Source organism: Meles meles, chromosome 10 (genome assembly GCF_922984935.1).
Source record: "Meles meles chromosome 10, mMelMel3.1 paternal haplotype, whole genome shotgun sequence".
Classification (NCBI taxonomy): Eukaryota; Metazoa; Chordata; class Mammalia; order Carnivora; family Mustelidae; genus Meles; species Meles meles.
In genome coordinates this window covers 82182354-82202815 of record NC_060075.1, presented here as the reverse complement: position 1 = coordinate 82202815, position 20462 = coordinate 82182354, and the positions used below count along the sequence as shown (strand labels likewise).

General features: G+C 35.7%; 1 protein-coding gene across 10 annotated transcripts in view; it reads right to left on the bottom strand.

Annotated features, from left to right (window-relative positions):
* Positions 1–20462, bottom strand: part of CACNA2D1 (calcium voltage-gated channel auxiliary subunit alpha2delta 1) — a 502406-nt gene that overhangs the window by 225742 nt on the left and 256202 nt on the right. For all 10 annotated transcript variants that reach the window (XR_006820510.1, XM_046020734.1, XM_046020735.1 and 7 more), the window contains exon 4: positions 9066–9125. Coding sequence is in view for 9 of the 10 variants with exons in the window: in XM_046020734.1 (XP_045876690.1) it covers positions 9066–9125 (60 nt within the window). In the remaining variant the exon portion in view is untranslated. The remainder of the gene's footprint in view (positions 1–9065; positions 9126–20462) is intronic.

The window sequence follows — 20462 nt, the reverse complement described above, 5'->3', positions numbered from 1 at the left end:
TCTGTGAGATTAAGAGTCATTTATGGTTTGTCTAAAATGATCATTTTTGAAGACCTTCCAAAGTGCAAGCATATTTACCTAAACCATCTCATTTAATCTCCAGCAGGTTTTTGGAGACAGAATGTATGTGGCAATAGGTCTTCCGTGGTGCAGCTGAACTACATGGTAATAAAGGTCAGGGGCTGGAAAATTATCAGGAATCTGTTCTCATGCACCCATCTGCTGGAGGTCAACTGACTGCTTCCCAAAGGAGAAATGCATATACAAGACTTCAAAGGGACACTAAGAACAAGGAGGATACAGTAAGAAATAAGTCTCTTCAAAGACTCCTAAAGAAAGGTGTTTATGCTCTCACTGAGAGAAGTATTAAATAAATGATGAATGAACTCTTCTCTTGATCTCCGTGACTCAGGCAATATGAAAACTAGCATCAGAGCCCCTTCACCCCTTATCAGAAGATACATGGTCGCAAATGTTTTCTCCCATTCTGCAGGTTGCCTTTCACTCTATTAATTGTTCCCTTTGCTACGAAGCTTTTCCTGTTTTGCGTAGTTTCACTTCTTTATTTTTGTGGACTGTGCTTTTGGTGCCGTATCCATGAAATCATTGCCAAAAACAATGTCATGAAGCTCTTCCTCGATGTTTCAGTCTAGGAGTCTTACAGTTTCAGATCTCATCTTTAAGCCTTTATCTATGGCATGACAAGTGTTGGCAAAGACATGGAGAAACTGGAATCCTTGCATGTTGTTGGTGGGAATACAAAATGGTGCAGCCACCTACACAAGAAGCTATGAAGATAACTCAAAAAAAATTGAAAGTAGAAGTACATAGGATCCAGCAATCCCACTTGTGGTATATATTCAAAAGAAATAAAATCAGCATCTCAAAGATACTAACAGCCTCATTTTCAATGCATTCTTACTCACCATAGCTAAGACGTGGAAACAACCCAAATGTTCATCTACAGAGGAATGGACAACAAAAATGCGGTGTATATAGCACCTACACTATAATTCAGCCTTTAAAAAGTAGGGAATTCAGCAATACAACAACATGGATGGACCTTGAGAACATTATGCTGAGTGAAATAAGCCAGACATAGAAAGACAAATATCTCAGGGTCCTGGGATCGAGTCCCGCATGGGGCTCTCTGCTCAGCAGGGAGCCTGCTTCCCTCTCTCTCTCTCTGCCTGCCTCTGTCTACTTGTGATCTCTCTTTGTCAAATAAATAAATAAAATCTTAAAAAAAATTGTTATTTGGTTTAATGGATGTTTGCATTCACTTTTTCTTTTCAAGCTGGTGCAAATATTATTTATCTAGGTTTTTAAAAACCCCTTCATGGTTGGAAAGAGAGTCATTCACCCTATTTCTGCATAAGGCACACTCTGCCTTTAAGCTCAAGGGCTTTGGAGCCTGCAATGCACCGGGTGACAACCACCTGAGCAGAACTGTATTCTTCCATCAGAGCAATGACAGCAATAGCCATGGGAGCTAGCAGATGCCCTCCAGACTAGGTGAACAGCCATCCACGGACCTCTGGTAAACCCGCTTGTGAACACATGGACAAATCATGAGGTTTCTGGAAAATATTTTCCTTGGTTGAGAGACAGGCCTTACAGGAGCACAAAGAGACAATTACTGAGCAACTAACAAAAATAATTATGCTAGTAGAGAATACAAAACCAGGAGTTTTTAAATAAAGAAAGTGATATTCCAAAGGCTATTACTTTCTGAAAAGTGCATTGCAAGTTAGCGGCAAAGACAAAATTTGAAACGGATTTGCATAATTCCAAACCCAGTGTTCTATAACTATGCCATGGCGGTGGGCAAATATATTCAGACATAAAACGTGATGTTCAAATACATTTTTCACTATATCTCCACTATAACTGACCATAATGCTTAGAGTAAAAATAGATATCGCAAAACTATAAGTAAGTAATTAAAAAAATTACATAAAGGCGACTCTGTTATGGATTGCATACTAGACTACAATTTTCTTAGCAATGCATCAGCCACAGTTCTTATCCTCAGGAAGTTTACATTTTAGAGCTAAAAGACAGTAGAAAAAGGAAAACAATGTAGTGAGTACATTTTGAATAGGAATACATACTGGGAATGAGGGGACTGTATAAAACAGACAACAAATCCAAGATTGGGGGATCAAAACCAAGAGGAAATTGGAGAGATAGGTGGAGACTTCTAGGCAGACATCATCAAAAGGTCTGAAGATGAAGGAAAGAAATAATGTGGCAGAGAAACGTCAAGTAGTTAACTGTTTCACGCTTGGAACTTCAGAATGATAACAGCTACTGGGGGATGTTGCAATAGAAAATTTAGGAAAAGTAAGACAGGGGCAGACAACAGTATGCCATTTATGCTAAATGGAGAGTCTCTGAAACTTTTTAAAAAAAGAAATAGGGGCGCCTGGGTGGCTCAGTGGATTAAGCCGCTGCCTTCGGCTCGGGTCATGATCTCAGGGTTCTGGGATCGAGCCCCACGTCGGGCTCTCTGCTCCGCAGGGAGCCTGCTTCCTCCTCTCTCTCTGCCTGCCTCTCTGCCTACTTGTGATCTCTCTCTCTCACTGTCAAATAAATAAAATAAAATCTTTAAAAAAAAAAAAAAAAAAAAAAAAAAAGAAATAAAATGGACAGAAGGTTATACAGCAAATTCTTTGCAGACACTGCATTATTTGTAAATTGCTGTAATTCATAATGTTTATACATTTTTGTTTTTTTTAATTTCTCTTGTGGCTAAAAAATTAATATAGTAAACCCCATCTTAATGCAAATAAATTGGTGTCCAAAAATTTTAATAATACACAGCTAAAGTAATGGAGAAGTTAATGAAACCACTAAGTTGGAAAATTCTCTGGTGACAGCTACAAGTTGGCACCAGCTGTCACAGTAATCAATTCTAACTTCAATGTCAATGAGGATGATTCTGGGTGCTCTAGATGGCTAGAATTTTTAGAACATTGGCACCGATTCCAGGAATCTCCCAATAATTTAGCAATGTTTTTATCAGTTCCACGTTAGGATACTAAAGCAGCAGATGGGTATTAAAAAATAGAGAGACCCACGATCCATCTCCCTGTTTCCTAAGTCAGTGATACCTGTCTTTGCAACTTCTCCCTCCCTTCCTAAGACAGGGGTCCAAAAAAAAGTTTACAGCCCTATTTAAATCTAAGTTTGCAGTATCCTAAACATTCTGTCATGATGTCTTACTTTAGGGGGTTCTACTGTACTATCATGTACTATCATGTGACTTTGGCTTTAACAGAAATAATAGAAAGTGAAGTTAGGGAAGATTATTATTAAATATTAAAATTATGAAAAATGAGGGTACCTGAGTGGCTCAATCAGTTAAATGTGTGCCTTCAGCTCAGATCACGATCCCAGGGTCATGGGATCAAGCACCATATTGAGCTCCCAGCTCAGTGGGGAGCCTGCTTCTCCCTCTTCCACTGCCCCTCTGCCCCTCCCCACTATTCCTGCCCTTGCTTGATCTGTCACAAATGAATAAATAAAAAATCTTAACAAAAATTATGAAAAATTAAACGAGTGTTATTGTATAGGTAATTAATGTACAAATATTTAGCTTCTATTTTTCAATAAAAGAAACAAAAGATAAGGGTTACCCACCTAGAATAACTAACCATTTAAATCTCATGGTTATGGGGCACCTGGGTGGCTGAGTGGGTTAAGCGTCTGCCTTCAGTTCAGGTCATGATCCCAGGGTCCTGGGATCAAGCCCTGCATCCAGCTCTCTGCTCAGCAGGGAGCCTGCTTCCTCCTCCCTCTCTGTCTGACTCTCTGCCTACTTGTGATCTCTGTCTGTCAAATAAATAAAATCTTTAAAAATAAATAAATAAAGCTCATGGTTGTTATTTTCAACTCTGCTATATTATAATGCTCTAACTATGGACATTCATATACACGCAGAAATAAAAAGAGTAAGGCATCACAAATATCCCTCTTTCCCATGAAATTGATTGTCCAGAATCTGGGGAGGAAATCAGTTTTGCTCTGTGGCTCCTTTGCATCTATCTTCATAACAAGAATAGATGGACAGGACTCTTAAAAGAAAGCAGTAGTAAAAAAGTGGAAGACATGTAGCAAAAATATATTAAAATATTTTATATTTTCCAACAGAGGAAGAAATTAAAACAACAACAACAAAACACACACACAAATACACAAATACAAAAACACACAAAACAAAAACAAAAAATTAATCCATCCAGAGCCCAAAATTATTGTGGTAATCTACCAAGTTCATTCATTTAATTCATTTATTCACTAATATAACGTGCTACTTCCCCAATTTTTATTCCTGAAAACAGCTCTACCACATCTAGACCTATACCCATTTATAACTTAGAACAATGTTGATCTTGATATGATGTGACCAAAATAAATATGGTATTTTTTACAGTTCACATATTCGCAATTGTTTGTGCCTCAATCAACAGACGAGACGTAGTTCCATGAAATGAATAAGACAGATGAAATAATTAAATACATAACACCAATACCTATTAATTTAACTCCTATAAACACAAAACTCTTAAAGCAACATTTCAAAATGCAATTTGAGCAAAATGATTTTTTTAAGACACAAAAATAACGCTAAATTAGGAGAACCAAGTTAGCATGATTGACACTCAATAACATTCAGCTTCACCAGAAAAAATTTTCACCTTCTAATTTAGTTTCTCTGTAGAGCTGAAGCTAAAAAAAGGCTCCTCAAATGTTTTATTTACTGGCCAATTTCTAGGCGTCTGTACTCAGTCTGCAAAGTAACAAGCTGATGCTAATAAGCCATACATAAAGATCCTACTTATTAAAATACAAATTAGGCACCCCTTATGTTTATACATGTGTAAGTACAATTAATATCGCAGGCTTAGTTGGAAACAAAATTGCTTAAGTTAACCAACCATGGCAAAGTAATCAAATGAGATTTCAAACGCAACTGGAAAAAGATCCGTTCAGTAGGAATAACAGCAATTATTGCATGCAGAACAATTAGTTTTCTAAGCTCTCTTTTTTCTTTTCCCACCTGTCCTTAATAATTTGTCCATCATAAGTGACACAAAATGTCACCTTTAACACCCGTAATGTGCGTGGAGACCTGAATGGCAGCTGGTAGATACAGCTTATTTACAAATATTAGTTTGAACTTGTAAATGCATGACCGCATAAATCTTAATCCATTTAGAGTGTATGCCCTTTGTTAGTTCAATTGTACATTCAATTGGGAACTGAGTGGCACGGAGGGAGAGTGTGAATTACAACAGGGGCCTTTTCTGGTTGCCAACATTTTCAGCATGTCAGTGCTCTGCCTTTTGTTCTTGCTGTTCCTGAGATTTCACTACATTAAAGAATAGGAAATGTTAATCAACACTTTGCCTAAGGAATATGAATGAATTTTGCCTACTTACACTGGAAGGAAGAATCAGACTATTGTATCTTTGGGAAATGTTAACATACCTCTTAGGAAATGATTCCTGCCTTCTAAATCACCCTATTGTTAAATTATTAATGGGTGGCATTAAAGAATCGTCGCAGTGATACAAAGAGTTAAATATCTTAAAAGACAAAGGGATTATAAAATTTAAAAAGAGGGCCTTTTGGAATATGGTAGCATCTATCTTCAAATTAGACATTTTTAGATATTTGGGTAAAGTAGTTATAAAATTTGCAATTATTTTGGGCGGTCTCCTAAAAGAAGAGGAGGTTTAATGTTGATGATTTCTAGTTTCTAGACAAAAATTGAAGTTTGATTTGTTTTATAGCTTTGAAGGATTTGTTGACTCTTGCTACATAACATGCATTGAAGCATCATCTGGTTCATCAGGCAGAAAAAAAAGGAAAAAGTGGGTCTTATTTTTGCAATATTTGAGTTTAGGCAATCTGCATTCACATTCTCTTCTTCGAATATATAACAACATGATATTTCAAAGGGCTCTTGAAATGTGAAGACTGTTGTGAAGACTGAATGTGGCTGGCATGATATGAGACGTAAAGTATCAATTCTCAGTGTGCAAACTGGGACAGCTATGTGTTCTGTGCACATTGTTCACGATCCTTCCGGAAAGGTACTCAGGAAATGAGTTGACAGAGCTCTAAAGTGGACTAACTTGTTTTCCCTTTAACAATCTCTTTTGATGTCAATCAATATGTTCATAGGTCCTAAATAAATTGTGAAGTAATCTAGGGGGAAATTAAGAACAGAATTTGTCCAAGAATTCTCTTACACGGTGGTCACTATTTGCTAAGAACTCCTAATACTTAGGGAGAAAACTATTTACTTTCTATTTAACCGCATAAGATTGAGTAATACCTTCTGTGTCATGGTGGGACCAATGTGTCCTCTTGCATGACTGATCCTAGCAGTGTTACTCGGTGGGGACAGGCACCGAGAGAGAGAGCAGAGAACGGGGGTTACAACTCAAGGTAAACTTTTTCACATTTTGACACCTGAGAAGTCAGAATACATCTTAAAATTGCTAATGCCTCATAACTTAATTGGCTTCTTTTTTTCTTCCTTAGCAACACATAAATGATAGGGTGTCTTACAACTGATGATGGCTCGGATGCCATAAAATATGGTAGAATATATTAACAGCCAACACATGTTGAGAGTTTTTACGTCATGCACAGGGTTGCCCATTACTTCTGCAAGGAGAAATAAATCATTGCCAAAATGTTTAGTGTTAATCATTTGACAATATCAAGGGGTTTACGATATATCTAGAAAAGAACCAGAAAGTTATACATAATATATAACCAGAAAGTTATAACATAATAATTAAACAAAACAATATCAATGATACCAATGATAGAAATGGCATTACTATATCGCTGCTTGCCTCTTTATTCTTGACCACATTATTTCTCTTTAGGAAACTGAAATAGACCTAAAACTAATAAATGGCTATTGAGAAATATTACCAAATTCCAAAGAAAAATTTATGAACAGCAGTGGAATCAATATATTGCAAAAGCTGATCTGTGTGAACTTAATGATTTTTTGAGTTCTAAGAATTACTCAAAATTTAAACTAAAACAACATTAACTGTACTAACCCAACACTAAGCAGAATAGAAGGTCTAGCTTTATACCCACCATGTCTTCACATTGCCTTTACAATGCCACTTTCGAGATGGGAGGAAAAGATCACTTTTTATTTAATATTAACTAATCAAAAGGATATTTATTTGGACAAATTAGTTTGGCTACTTTTTGTCTATTGGATGTGTGCACAGATAACAACAACAAAAAATTGAAGTTTGTGTTCCTTTCATCTAAAAGAAACTAACAATTTGGGGCACCTGGGTGACTCAGTGGGTTAAGCATCTGCCTTCGGCTCAGGTCATGATCCCAGCATCCTGGGATCAAGCCCCACATCAGGCTCTCTGCTCAGTGGGGAGCCTGCTTCCCTTCCTCTCTCTCTGCCTGCCTCTCTGCCTGCTTGTGATCTCTGTCTGTCAAATAAAGAAATAAAATCTTTTAAAAAAAAATAAAAGAAACTAACAATTTGTAAATCCTTTCATTGGATGCGCTTACAATTAGCCCTCAATACTCAAACTTATGCTTCCAAGTTAATCACCAATTTTTTTCTCCAGAATTATGGATGACACCAATCATGTCCAATTATGGGCTAAGCCAGTACCTACATGACACCAACTCTGGCAACATGACCGACTGAGTAAAAGAACCAAACAAACTGACTGTAGTCAAATAGAGTCTCTAGGTGGTAGACTAGGTATTTGGTTTAAGAAATATAAATTTCGGGAAAAGACAGTAACAATAAATAACATCAGAGGCATGGAAGACTAACCATTACCATATATTATAAGTGAATATCATATCATGTAGCGTATTTTCCTTTGATAAACAGCATAATCATGCTAACACAAAGTAAAAGTGCCAATTCCTAAGCTTCCATTTTGTGTTCTTTGAAGCACAACTTTCTTACCCTCAATTGTGAGATTTCTGTTTTACAAAACATATAAAACCAATTTAATAACAATCAAGCTGTCACTCATACTCTAATTCTATTTTAAACATCCCCAAATTAGTTATATGGAACTTTTCTATGATCAGAAACTAGAGAGATTTTCACTCTAAATGAAATAATTCAAATATGTAAGATAAACATTTTAACAATGAAGAGCACATTTTTTCACTATGTCCCTGACTGTAAGGAGACTGGCTGATTGATTGATTGATTGATTGGTAAGTTTAAAGACTGGATACATTGATAGATGTATCAATAGATGTATGGATGCATACACAGATACAGAAACAGAAGAAAGAAGATCGATGGAAAGAAGGAAAGACAGATGACAGACAAGAGAAGATGGGCAGATGGATGGATGGACAGACGGGAGGAAGAATGGATGGATGAAAGGAAGGATAGACAGAGATGAATGGATGGATGGATGGACAGATAGACAAAATTCATTATGATGAGAATTTCTGCTATTTGTATAATTAGCTCAGTAACTCTTAGGGTACAAGCTATCAAAAATATATATGGAAAAGCTAGTATCAGTTAGAACTTCTAAAAGTAGGCCACAGTGAAAGAAAGACTGATTCTAGCGAAAGTGGAGCAAATTAAATTTTACGAAGTTTAATACATTCGTTCTTACTTCAATCACACTGCCCACCACCAAGGTGATAGTAACACGCACAAAACTTTTTACAGACTCCCAAGTTGTTAAATGCATCTTGTTTTTCAACTGATGTATCCATAATATCTACAGTGGTGATTCAGATATTGTAATGTAATTCTATCTGAATGAAATTAATTTTACAAGTAACTCTGATTATAGGAGAACATTTCAAAAGACTTATTTTAATACAGAATATAAGCAAGAACATTTTGACTAACTTACTGGCCCTGACTACCCAAAAACAAATTTTTTAGAGAAACAAAATATAGCACAGTTTTGTTCTTAAAACATTCAAGATTCTATCACTAAAAAAATATCACCCTAATCATAATGGATCAAGTACAAAATGTCACTCAAGTGTTTAAAAAGGGTCCTTACCGCAAAATCCTCTCTCCACTGGTGGGCTGCTTGAACCTTCTCTGCTTCCAAGGCCAAGCGCTGAAAAGGAAACATTATATCTTAGAATTCAAATGACCACATGCATATATACTTGTGAATACACAAAACACTGAGGTTTTCAAATCAATTATTATGACATAAAAAGCAAAAGAAACTCCTTATTCATGAATCATAAATTCCCAATCATTTAGTAATCTAACCGCCTAGAGCTCATATATGTGTATTTACTCTTAAGTAGTATGAATAACCAACTATTCCTGAATACCATGGTTTATTATCTCTGTTGTCATCAGAGGATGTGGACACCGGGAATGCTTGCTTTCAATGACTAACATTTCAGCTTTAGAGAAAGCTTTAATAAGTAGATTATATTCATCTTGGTAGAACCCCATTTTTTGTAAATACCTTCATAGCATATATTTTTATATACATAAAAAGGAAATGATAGTGAGAGACCAATATGGGCTCAAAGCCAACCTAGGCATCTTCTAAACAGCATATTAAGGTTTTTGTTTTTGTTTTTTAACCAAAAGCCATCAAAATGAAGTCATTTTCTTCTTGCTGAAGTACATTCTTATTAGTTCTTCGGGAGATAATCTGTGAGTACGAAATGGTCACAAGCTGCATATCTGAAGACAGTCTTTATTTCATACTTGCGCTTGTGTATCAGTGTAGTTCAAAATTTCTAGCCCGACTTTTCCTTTAGCACTTTTAAAACATTATTCCATCAAGTTCAGTTGGAGATAAAATGTCTGTTGTCAGTCTGCTCATCACATTTTATAGACAAACTCTATTTTTTTTCTTTCTCTAACAGTTTTCAGATTTTTCTCTTTGTATGTCTCAGAGTTCCTATCACGCTGTGTGAGAAGCTTTTACAAGACACAGTGACACTTAGTGATAACACAGATCTGAAACCAGGCCGCCTGGATTGAAATACCAACCCTGCCACTTACTAGTTGGGCAAACCTGGGAATTTTCTCAGTTGAGTAATAGCGAAGTAGGCTCCTGGGTGGCCAAAAGGATTAAGTGAGTGATTTAATGTGCAGTGCTTAGAACAGTGCCTGGTTGACAGTGAGGAACATAGATGGGAGCTATCTAACTTCTATCATTATGATTCATTCCATTTGCACTCCACGTCCCTTTGAGAAGATGACTCAATGTGAAGTTCGGTGGTAGCCTGTCCCCAAGCACAGCGAGGAGACGATGGCAGAAAGAGGAAGAACAGAACAGTAAATATAGTAGATATAAATATTAAACTCATTCTTAACAAATAATCAGGCTTAGGTTTTAAAAAAGTATAAATCTTGTAATGGGTTACTGGGTCACATTTTGATCTTTCACTGTGAACTATACTTCAGCGAGTGCCCTTCCAAAGGAGTCCAGACTGTACTGGATAACGGAAACATATCTTTGTGCCAGTTTTTATATTAGTTACTGATTTTGATACCCTGTTATGTAATACTATGATCAGTTCACTTATAAAACTATTAAGTAGGTATTACTGATGACTATGGGAGATCTGCAGTTAGGAATTCCTAAACTGAATTTAAAAGAAAACTCCTCCAGTGTGCTTAAAATGACAATGGTTTTAGTTTATCAGCCAGTAGGCAAACATGGGTTAAAAGAAGAGGTAGGAGGGGTGCCTGGGTGGCAGCTGGCTAAGCGTCCAACTCTTGATTTCAGCTCAGGTCATGATCTCAGACTCATAAGATCCAGCCCCATGTCAGGCTCCACACTGAGCACAGAGCCTGCTTAAGATTCTCTCTTCTCCCTCTCTTGCTTGTGTCCCTCTATTGCTGCATCTCTGTTTCTCTCTCTCTCTCTCTTTCTCTCTCTAATAAATAAATATCTTTAAAACAAACAAACAAACAAAATAATACTTCTGAAAATTCAAATTCAGTTTGAAAATGTTGCAGAAAGTTAATAAAAATTAGGTAGAAATGGAAGCAATGTCTCTTTAGGAAAACTTTAGGATGAGAAGATAAAGAAAAGACAAAATGAGAAAATAAACCAGAAGGCATATTCTTTTTTTTTTAAAGATTTTATTTATTTATTAGACAGACAGAGATCACAAGTAGGCAGAGAGGCAGGCAGGGAGAGAGAGGAGGAAGCAGGCTCCCCGCTGGCCGAGAGCCTGATGTGGGGCTCGATCCCAGGATCCTGAGATCATGACCTGGGCTGAAGGCAGACACTTAACCCACTGAGCCACCCAGGTGCCCCCAGAAGGCATATTCTTGACAAAATTCAGAATACAAGTCCATTTTTAACAGGCAATACAAGAAGAGCTAAATTGTCACATGTACAGGATGGATAATGAACATTTTGAGAATTTAAACAAAATGCTGGGTAAAACTTACATAAGTAAGTTTTTTGACTAAGAAAGATTAGAACTCTAAAATATCTTTATGTCTTAGAGAGGAATGTTAAGATTTTTCCTTGCACAAAACACACAAGGAGAATGCCATTCCCACAAACAAAACACACTAGAGGACATTCTCACCCACAGAGCCATAATAACATGATTTTCAAAGCTCCAGCTCTAACTACCGCATTGGTCTCTATGCTGGACAGTGTAAGAAAGTACAACTTAATTGATCTGACCCTGAATCACATGGCTTATGATATGAATATAGTCCATGTTTATAAGCTATAACGACATAATTGTCAGTTAATTATTTTTAGAAAAAAAAATTAAAAGGGATGAACAATGGCAACAAACTTCCAAAAGACAATTCTCCTAGGAGGAGACACCAAGTCAGCTTTATTTTCTTACTGATATATACTCCCTTATTGAGATATATATTTTAAACACTCATTTTATGAAGGAATGCCATTTATTACAAGATTCTAAAATGGTTCTAGAAATTTAACAATGTAGTTATGTATAAGAAAAAAAGGTATTTTGAAAGATTGGTTTGAAGCTTAAAAGTTGCTAAATTTTATATCCCCAGCTTAGAAATCTATAAATACATAATCATGAAAATGCACTACTTTGCTCATGCAAAACTTAATGAAATATTTTTCATCTAGTAAATTTCATGATAAAACATAAACTGAACTTTACACTTACAGAGTGTCTTGGGGACCAATAGTTGATGATGGTGCTCTTTCCTGTGGCAAAAGACCAGCTAGCCACGACTTGTAGAAAACTGACATGTCTTCTGGACACTTCAAGTCCTTAATTAACTTCTATTCTGGTCAAGTGACATTTTAGTTTTAAGGCCAATGATCTACAGCTAAATGCCATGGGCAAATTGTGTTAAGACTGATAAAATTCCTACCTAATAAAATGTGAGCATTTGCTCAGTATAAGACTCAGTATATAACTACAGTTATGGCCACAGTGCCATCCTGTAACAATAACTTAATATTGTTATCCTGTAACAATACCTTAATAAGAAAAATGTGTTTTTTCTCATTTAATTTATAGTACAGTTTAATCTAGTATCAAACATTAAAACCAGACCAAGTATAGACAGATACAAAAGACTCAACTTAGCATAAATACCTATGAGAGAAGATAGAAACAATTCTGTTCTTATTAAGATAAGTCAGATAGATTCATTAAATGGCTTTATCATAAATGATACAGCATATGTTATATGAAAATTCCTTGGGTATAGAATGATAGGTATATATACAATGTTATGGATGTATTAATAATATATACATCCCTACCTACCTATTGGTTTGAGCATTTAAAACAAAAAATCATTTCAAGACTATTTTGAGGACTCATAAGTTTAGCAAAATGGACTTTAAGCCTTCTGACTCTAAAGCTTGTACTCAGACTACAAAACCAAACGAGTATCCATTTAACCCATTAAAAATGTTAACATCACCAGACATTCAGAGAATATATAAAGATAGAATAGTACCAAAACCAGACACACTGGTAGAAAACTATTTCAGGCTAATGTAAAATTTCCCAGCAAATTTTTGGAAATCGCTGAAAACAAAAAAACAAAACAGCACAAAAAATCATTTATCAGCTGAGGAGCGGTCTTTATGGAGGTCTTGCCCTCAGATCCTGAGAGAACACTGTTAATCAAAGAAAAGGCTTTTGATATGCAGTGATCTGTAAGGAAAAAAAAAAAAAGAAAGAGATGAAGAAGATGAAGAAAAGAAAGAAACAGAAATGGAGAATGGGAGATGTTTATCAGATCAGAGAAAGACCAGCTCCCTTGAAGGCCTATTCACTGTCAGCCTTCACTTTTTGTCATATCCTTATCTCTTCCACTGGCACTGAATTCTGTCAGGCGATATGAAAGTCTAATACAAGCAGTATAATTATACAGTGTATACTGAAATAATTCCATCATTCCCTTTTATAATACCTAAATATGTTTTCTCTTGGAATAGACTATTTTCTAAACCTGCATATTATAAGCTTCCTAGACTGTTCGTTAATTGCAGGTGAAAAATAAAAGTTTTTTGAAATATTTAAATATAAAGAATTTTCTTTTAATAGCTTTGAAAGGAAACCTTCAGGGATCATCTGACAGTTCAGTTAGACTCCAATAATGTCGACACTCATGTTAATATCAAGATTCCTCATTCAATAGAAACCTCATTCAAAGAAACATCTCCAATTCAAAACAATTTCTCTGGCCGATGGATGTCAAGATTTTTCTTTCTAATAAAGAGGTAATAGATGAACACAATAGACTAATCTAAGTAAAATATGCAAGTTAATGTAATCAATGTACAAATACTTAACACCCAGTAAGGATTAGCCATTTATTGTGTTATGAATATGTTGACAATTTTTTTTTTAAGATTTTATTTATTTATTTGACAGAGAGAGAGATCACAAGTAGGCAGAGAGGCAGGCAGAGAGAGAGGAGGAAGCAGGCTCCCCGCGGAGCAGAGAGTCCGATGCGGGGCTCAATCCCAGGACCCTGAGATCATGACCTGAGCCGAAGGCAGCAGCTTAATCCACTGAGCCACCCAGGTGCCCCATGTTGACAATTTTTTAATTACTCTAATGAGTTTTGCTTATCTTCATCAAATGTTTTTAACATATCAAAAGAATCGGGATAATCATTTCCATGGTCTAACAATACCTTCTGAAAACAGCAGACCTGGAAAAATGAACAGACTTCTATGTTTGCTCCTACACGTACAGGAAATTACTTTGGAGGTATAATGTAATGGGCACGAACTTTTCAATCAAACAAATCTGGTTTTCAAATCTGGTGCTGCTATTCACTAACTATGGGATTTCTGGCAATGGACTTAACATTTTTCAGCATTTAAGAATAGTATCTACCTTCATATTTTCTATTTCTAAGCTAAATATCTAGCCCATTAGAAACTCAATGAAGTTTGCTTCTTTTTGAATCTTTCAAATGTAACTTCAAAGACTAGACTGGGTTAGAACTATAATCACTGATGACCAATTCAACATGGACATATATGAGTGAAATGAATGGAAACATCTTAACAGTGCCTACATTTTCATGTATTTTGCCCTAAATAAAATCTCTTGCCTATAGAACCACATGGTGGTCCAAATGCAATTCAGGGGATATAATGATTTAATATATTAGACCATAAAATCAGCTCAATTTTATTTGAATTTATTTTTGCCATAAACAGAATGAGAAAAGAGAACGGATCATTAATGTTCTGCTTTCTTACCTCATTTCTTGAAATATTTAAACCTCATTTCTTGAAATATTTAAAAAAAGAGAGTGAGGTGTAACATTTCTTTAGCATTCCTTATGTTGAAAGGAAGCAGTGAAGACCTCAAGTAGACAACATCATACTTTCATATCTAATATAGTGTTCCATTTCAAAGGTAAAAAAAAATGTACTTCTCTTTCCAATATCTTTAACCAAATAATGGGAAACAAGGCAGTGTTTCTTTTTTACATAAAATATGCATTAAAAATTTTATTTAAATTGATATAAATACATATGCCCCGCAGAATCTATCAAAGTTCTCGAACAACTTACTATATCCTGGTGAACAAAAACATCACTATAAAAATTTTAACATGTAGACAAATTGCTTTATGTGTGTGTGTGTATGTGTGTGTATATATATATATATATATATATATATATATATATATAGTCACATCTACTAAACTCTTTGAAAAAGATCTATTGGCTGAAGAGGCCAGGTTGGAGGTGGGAATTTAAGTTTGAAAAGTTAGGGCACCTGGGTGGCTCAGTGGGTTAAGCCTCTGCCTTCGGCTCAGGTCATGATCTCAGGGTCCTGGGATCGAGCCCCGCATCAGGCTCTCTGCTTAGCAGGGAGCCTGCTTCCCCTCTGTCTCTGCCTGCCTCTCTGCCTACTTGTGATCTCTCTCTATCAAATAAATAAATAAAATCTTAAAAAAAAAAAAAGATTTAAAAGTTATAAAATTTGAATAGACTAACCAAGATGAGTTAAATGTGGCACATTTCAATACTTGATAACTGTGATCACTACGTAAATACCCATCCTGACTGGGAGGAAGACATATAGTAAGGATATATAGTAGTATATATAGATAGATAGACAGACATATATAGGAAGATATATAGTAAGGATTTATTGAACATAAGTATATTCAAAATATACTCAATATATTGAATTTCAATATATTCATATTGAATATATTCAATATATTACATCCAATACTTTTATTCAATAAATACGTATTAAATACTTGCTGTACTGGAACTATTATGTGAATAGAAATATAGGACATAGTCCCTACTTTTAAGGTGTTTTTATACACATCCCTAGATCATATATTATAAAACCAGCACATACCCACACAGACACATACATACACACAAACACACACAAACAGATCATGTCATCAGTGTTTGACAGATGTTTTCCTAATGGTTACAAAATACATACTTTGTTCATTTTACTTTATGTCAGTGGAAATTGTCACATGGAGAACACATTTTTTAAAGTAGTTCTTTTATCAAAAATGGAAATACCTCAAAATAACAGGACAGATTCTAAAAAGAGTGTGTACTCCTGGACACTGACACTTAGCCATGGGTCTTTTTATTTGTTTGATCTTGGGGGGAGATTGAAAATACTGAAAAGCATGGAAAAAAAAATAGTCTGAAATCCATTACTCAGAGTTCATCTTTATGTTTAGGTTTGCTTTAAAACATTTTATATACAAAACACAATATTAAAAGTACCTTGATGTTCTCTTCATTCACCTCCCCTGACCAATTTCCCTACCCAGAGCAATCTGTATAAGGCATTAGTCTGTATCCTCTGGCATTGTTTGGCATGTATTTTTTTAATAGCATAAATGTTATCCGCAGTTGACACCATGGATTCTTCTTTCTAATTAATAGTTTGCATACAAGTTGAACGCCAAAGAGAAACTACCTGCTTCAAGGGGGTGGGGGGGGCGGTGATCTGTCTGAGGAGAAACCCATTACCCTTGCAAGTGATGATTTACACTGAAAATGAGAATCATTTAATGTCAATGAGTTTTGACAAATGGTTTTGGAAAATAAACATAATGCCTAGAGGGGAGAAGAATGCTCAGGGAAACAAAACCGGAGCTATTTCTAAGACCACTTTTTAAATTTTATTTCTAAGACCAATCCTCTATGCATCTTCACCATCAGAACATACTTATTCCTTCTTTCCATCAAAGGACCATCATTCCTTCTGCACGGGCACTACACAAGCAGTTTGAAAGAAGCTAAATCAACACTTAACCAAAATTACTTTTCAAAAGACATGTTGAGTCCCTCTCACTATGGAGCTATGGGTTACTAAGCCCACGTTTACAAAGATTACTAAAATGCTAGGGTGCCTGGGTGGCTCAGTCGGTGAAGCGTCTGCCTTCAACTCAGGTCATGATCCCAGGGTCCTGGAATCCAGCCTGCATCAGGCTCCCTGCTCAGGGGGAAGTCTCCTTCTGCCCCCTGGTTTGTGCTCTGTCTTACTCTTGCTCACTCTCTTTTTCTCTCTCAAATAAATAAATAAAATCTTTGAAAAAAAAAAAAGATAACTAAACGAGATAACTAAATGCTGTTGTTATGTTTTACTTAGGCTTGCTTAAAATACGCTTTTGGAGACTTCCTGCTTTTGTTTGATGACATGAAACATGAGCACATAATTATAATCATTATCTTTCTTTTTTTCAAACTCACTTTTGTTATTCTAGCAGAGCAATCTCAAATTGATTCCAAGACACAAAAAATTATTTTTAATAAGATTTTATTTTAATTTAGAAAAGTACATTCTAATGATTGGAAAATTCTAATAGACCCTGATAAAATAGCTTAGCACAAGTCCATCTATTTGAGTTTATGGAAGAGAAAAAAAAAGGAATTTGCATCTTGACTATTTATTATGAGAAACAGGTTACATAATATGTAACTTTTAATATATACATTGGTTAAATTATTCATAAATAAACTGACCAAGTAGAATAAAGTATGTGCTCTTATTATTTAAATCTTTTCAAATATTTTAATACTTCTGTAAATACTGGAATTATGACATAAAGGAATTTATGAAAATCAATAGTAAAACATTAATTCGTGACTATATTAAGCCAAATTACATATAAGTCTTATACTGTATAAGATGCAAGTAAGGCTACAGATTAATTCCTTTTGACAGCCTATCATTTTCTTACAATTGATTTGATTCCAGGTTATGTGAAATAAAAGTTTCATAATGCAAACACTATTTCTCTTTCAAGTGCAAGCTTTAAGGGAGCATAATATATGCAAACTATATAAATAAAAGCTGTTGAAATCAAGCCAGTCATCATTTACTCTTCTATTAGTGAGTCCAGGGAAGAATAAATCTTTTGGAACATGGCTTCTGGATCACATTGTATAGATTTCAGTCTGGATCTGCCATATTCAGAAAATGCTTTTGAAATTAACCACAAAGCTTCAAGTCTAATCTTTGGAGATGTAATTAGCTCCAAATAAACTGGCAGACTCTTGGAACACAGAAGACAGGCTAAAGGAGATGTCATCTGGTAAGAACAGCAAAACTCCTTTGAGTAGTAGTGAAAGTAAATAATACACAACTGGTCATTATCATTACCTTTTCCCTGTTTTTTTGGCTCTACAGCACAAAATAATAAAATAAAAAGATTGTTCAAGTGAATTAATTTCTGTATCAGCTCTCCACATTGAAACCTGCAAAAAGTCACCAGATGGGCTTCTTCAACATACCGCAAACAGACCCTCAATCCCCCCACCCCCCGAAGATTCTGATTTCTTTTTTTTTTTTTTTTTTTTTTAAGATTTTATTTATTTATTTGACAGAGAGAGAGATCACAAGTAGGCAGAGAGGCAGACAGAGAGAGAGGAGGAAACAGGCTCCCTGCTGAGCAGAGAGCCCGATGCGGGGCTCGATCCCAAGACCCTGAGATCATGACCTGAGCCGAAGGCAGCGGCTTAATCCACTGAGCCACCCAGGCGCCCCAAGATTCTGATTTCTATACACGGTGTCATTACCAGTATCTACAGGTTTAGTACACCTTTTCCTGGGACTAAACCTTGAACCTCCCCCCTTCTAGAGGGAAACATTTGTAGCTACCTTAGACATATGGATTTAATTACTCTTGGAGAAATGTTGTCTTAAATAGAAGCATAATTTAATGGAAATCAACAAAAATAACGCACTGCCTTTGGTGAGTGCCACACAATGTTGTACTTATCTTCCTCGCTCCCTCTCTCTCTCAATAGAACACTAATGTGAGTTCATTACATGTAGAATGCAGTTCTTTCATATCCGTCCATCTCCAACATCTCACAAAACGTGGAGCAAGAGCAGGCGCTCAATTAAATGTGTGTGAAATGTGGGAATAATCATTTCTAAGTATTTTTGACATTTTATCTCAGTTGCTTTTAAGGCTTAAAACTAGGTTCACTAAATTATCATAGTTAAGGATTAGGTGAAGATGAATTAATCCAGCAATTTTGGTGAATTAGGTAGTGACGTGTTAATCTAGCAAGATGCTTGTCATGTAGGAAGACAGCTTCTGTGGCCTCTTAAAGTACCATGATAATGAATGATGATAATTAGAAATTGCCTGTGGGTGTAGGGATCCAGGGTAATCCATGTGATTGCACTCTAGAATTCTAGAATTAATCTACAATCAATGGCTTTATTCTCTGACATTGAGCACCAATGCAGATTCAGAAACCAAGAAAGAATCAGTGTGGAAAAGGAAGAGAATTTGACTGGTGCAGCAGAGGAAAGAAAAACAGCAACAAAAAAAAAACAAAAAAAAAAAAAGAAAGAAAGAAAAGAAAAGAAAAACAGCAACAAGAAAATTTCTAAAACTAGTCTAGCCCTATTCTTGCTGATAATCTGCTCCCAAGTCCCACACAGTTAAGGAACACTATCAAGGTACTTACATGAGGAAATCCCAAACTCAGGTCATACAAACATCTCCTCAGCCAAGAACTGAATTCTGTTAAACACATCATGTGAACACTTTGCCGACCAACAAACTGCCTACAAATATATCAGATACCAAATCTAAGTCATCCTATGTTGGTCATTTTATGTCCCTAAGTGACCTCACAATTACACATCCAGCTTTTATTTTTCACTACTGACAACCACAGAAGATCACAGTACAGTGAAAACAGTCCTACCACTTGTTAGGATGTGACCAAGTGTTAAGTTAAATAACACCTTTTTACCTCAATTTTCTAAACTATAAAACAAGGATTATAGTAGCACATATATCATGTCATATGTAAGAATGATTATAAAGTCCTTAATAGATGGAAGCTACTACAAAATTAAAAACTGAAGTACAAAAGCAGTTAAGTGACTGATATAACATCAATAAGCTGAAAATCCTTAAGTTGTTATCACTAAGAAATATTATACATACTTCACTACTTAAGAGTGAAAAATCCATCTTAAATTCTTCTGGAATAAAGAAGGTCATCAATAAGGTGTAAATTTGCTGAGACTAGAAACATCAGAAGGGTTTTGACTGTTCTTCTGAATTTGTCCTCCTTCCAATCACCATGCTGGGAGACAATTCTCCATAGATCTATCATGTTTCTGCACGTCATGGGAACAGAGGCAGGGAGAGCCTCTGCTCTAGAGTATCTTTTCTAGAACATTTGTATAGCAAACAGCCTTGGAAGACAGAGGGAGTGCCTCCCTGCAGGGTGGAAAACAGATTTATCTGTTGCTCAGGGAAATAGAGGGCAAAGTTAGACAGGTTTGCTGGTAGACTCCCTTTAAAAGATTGGGGTCTCCCAAGCTAGGGTTCCTCAGCTATAAAACAAACTCACAGCATATGAGTATCCATCTGGGCTACTCAGCATGGCCCTACTGGACTTAAGACCAGGAGTAACTCATGTGAACATGGCGCCCATGCAGTCTGCTGTGTTGGGAGTCAC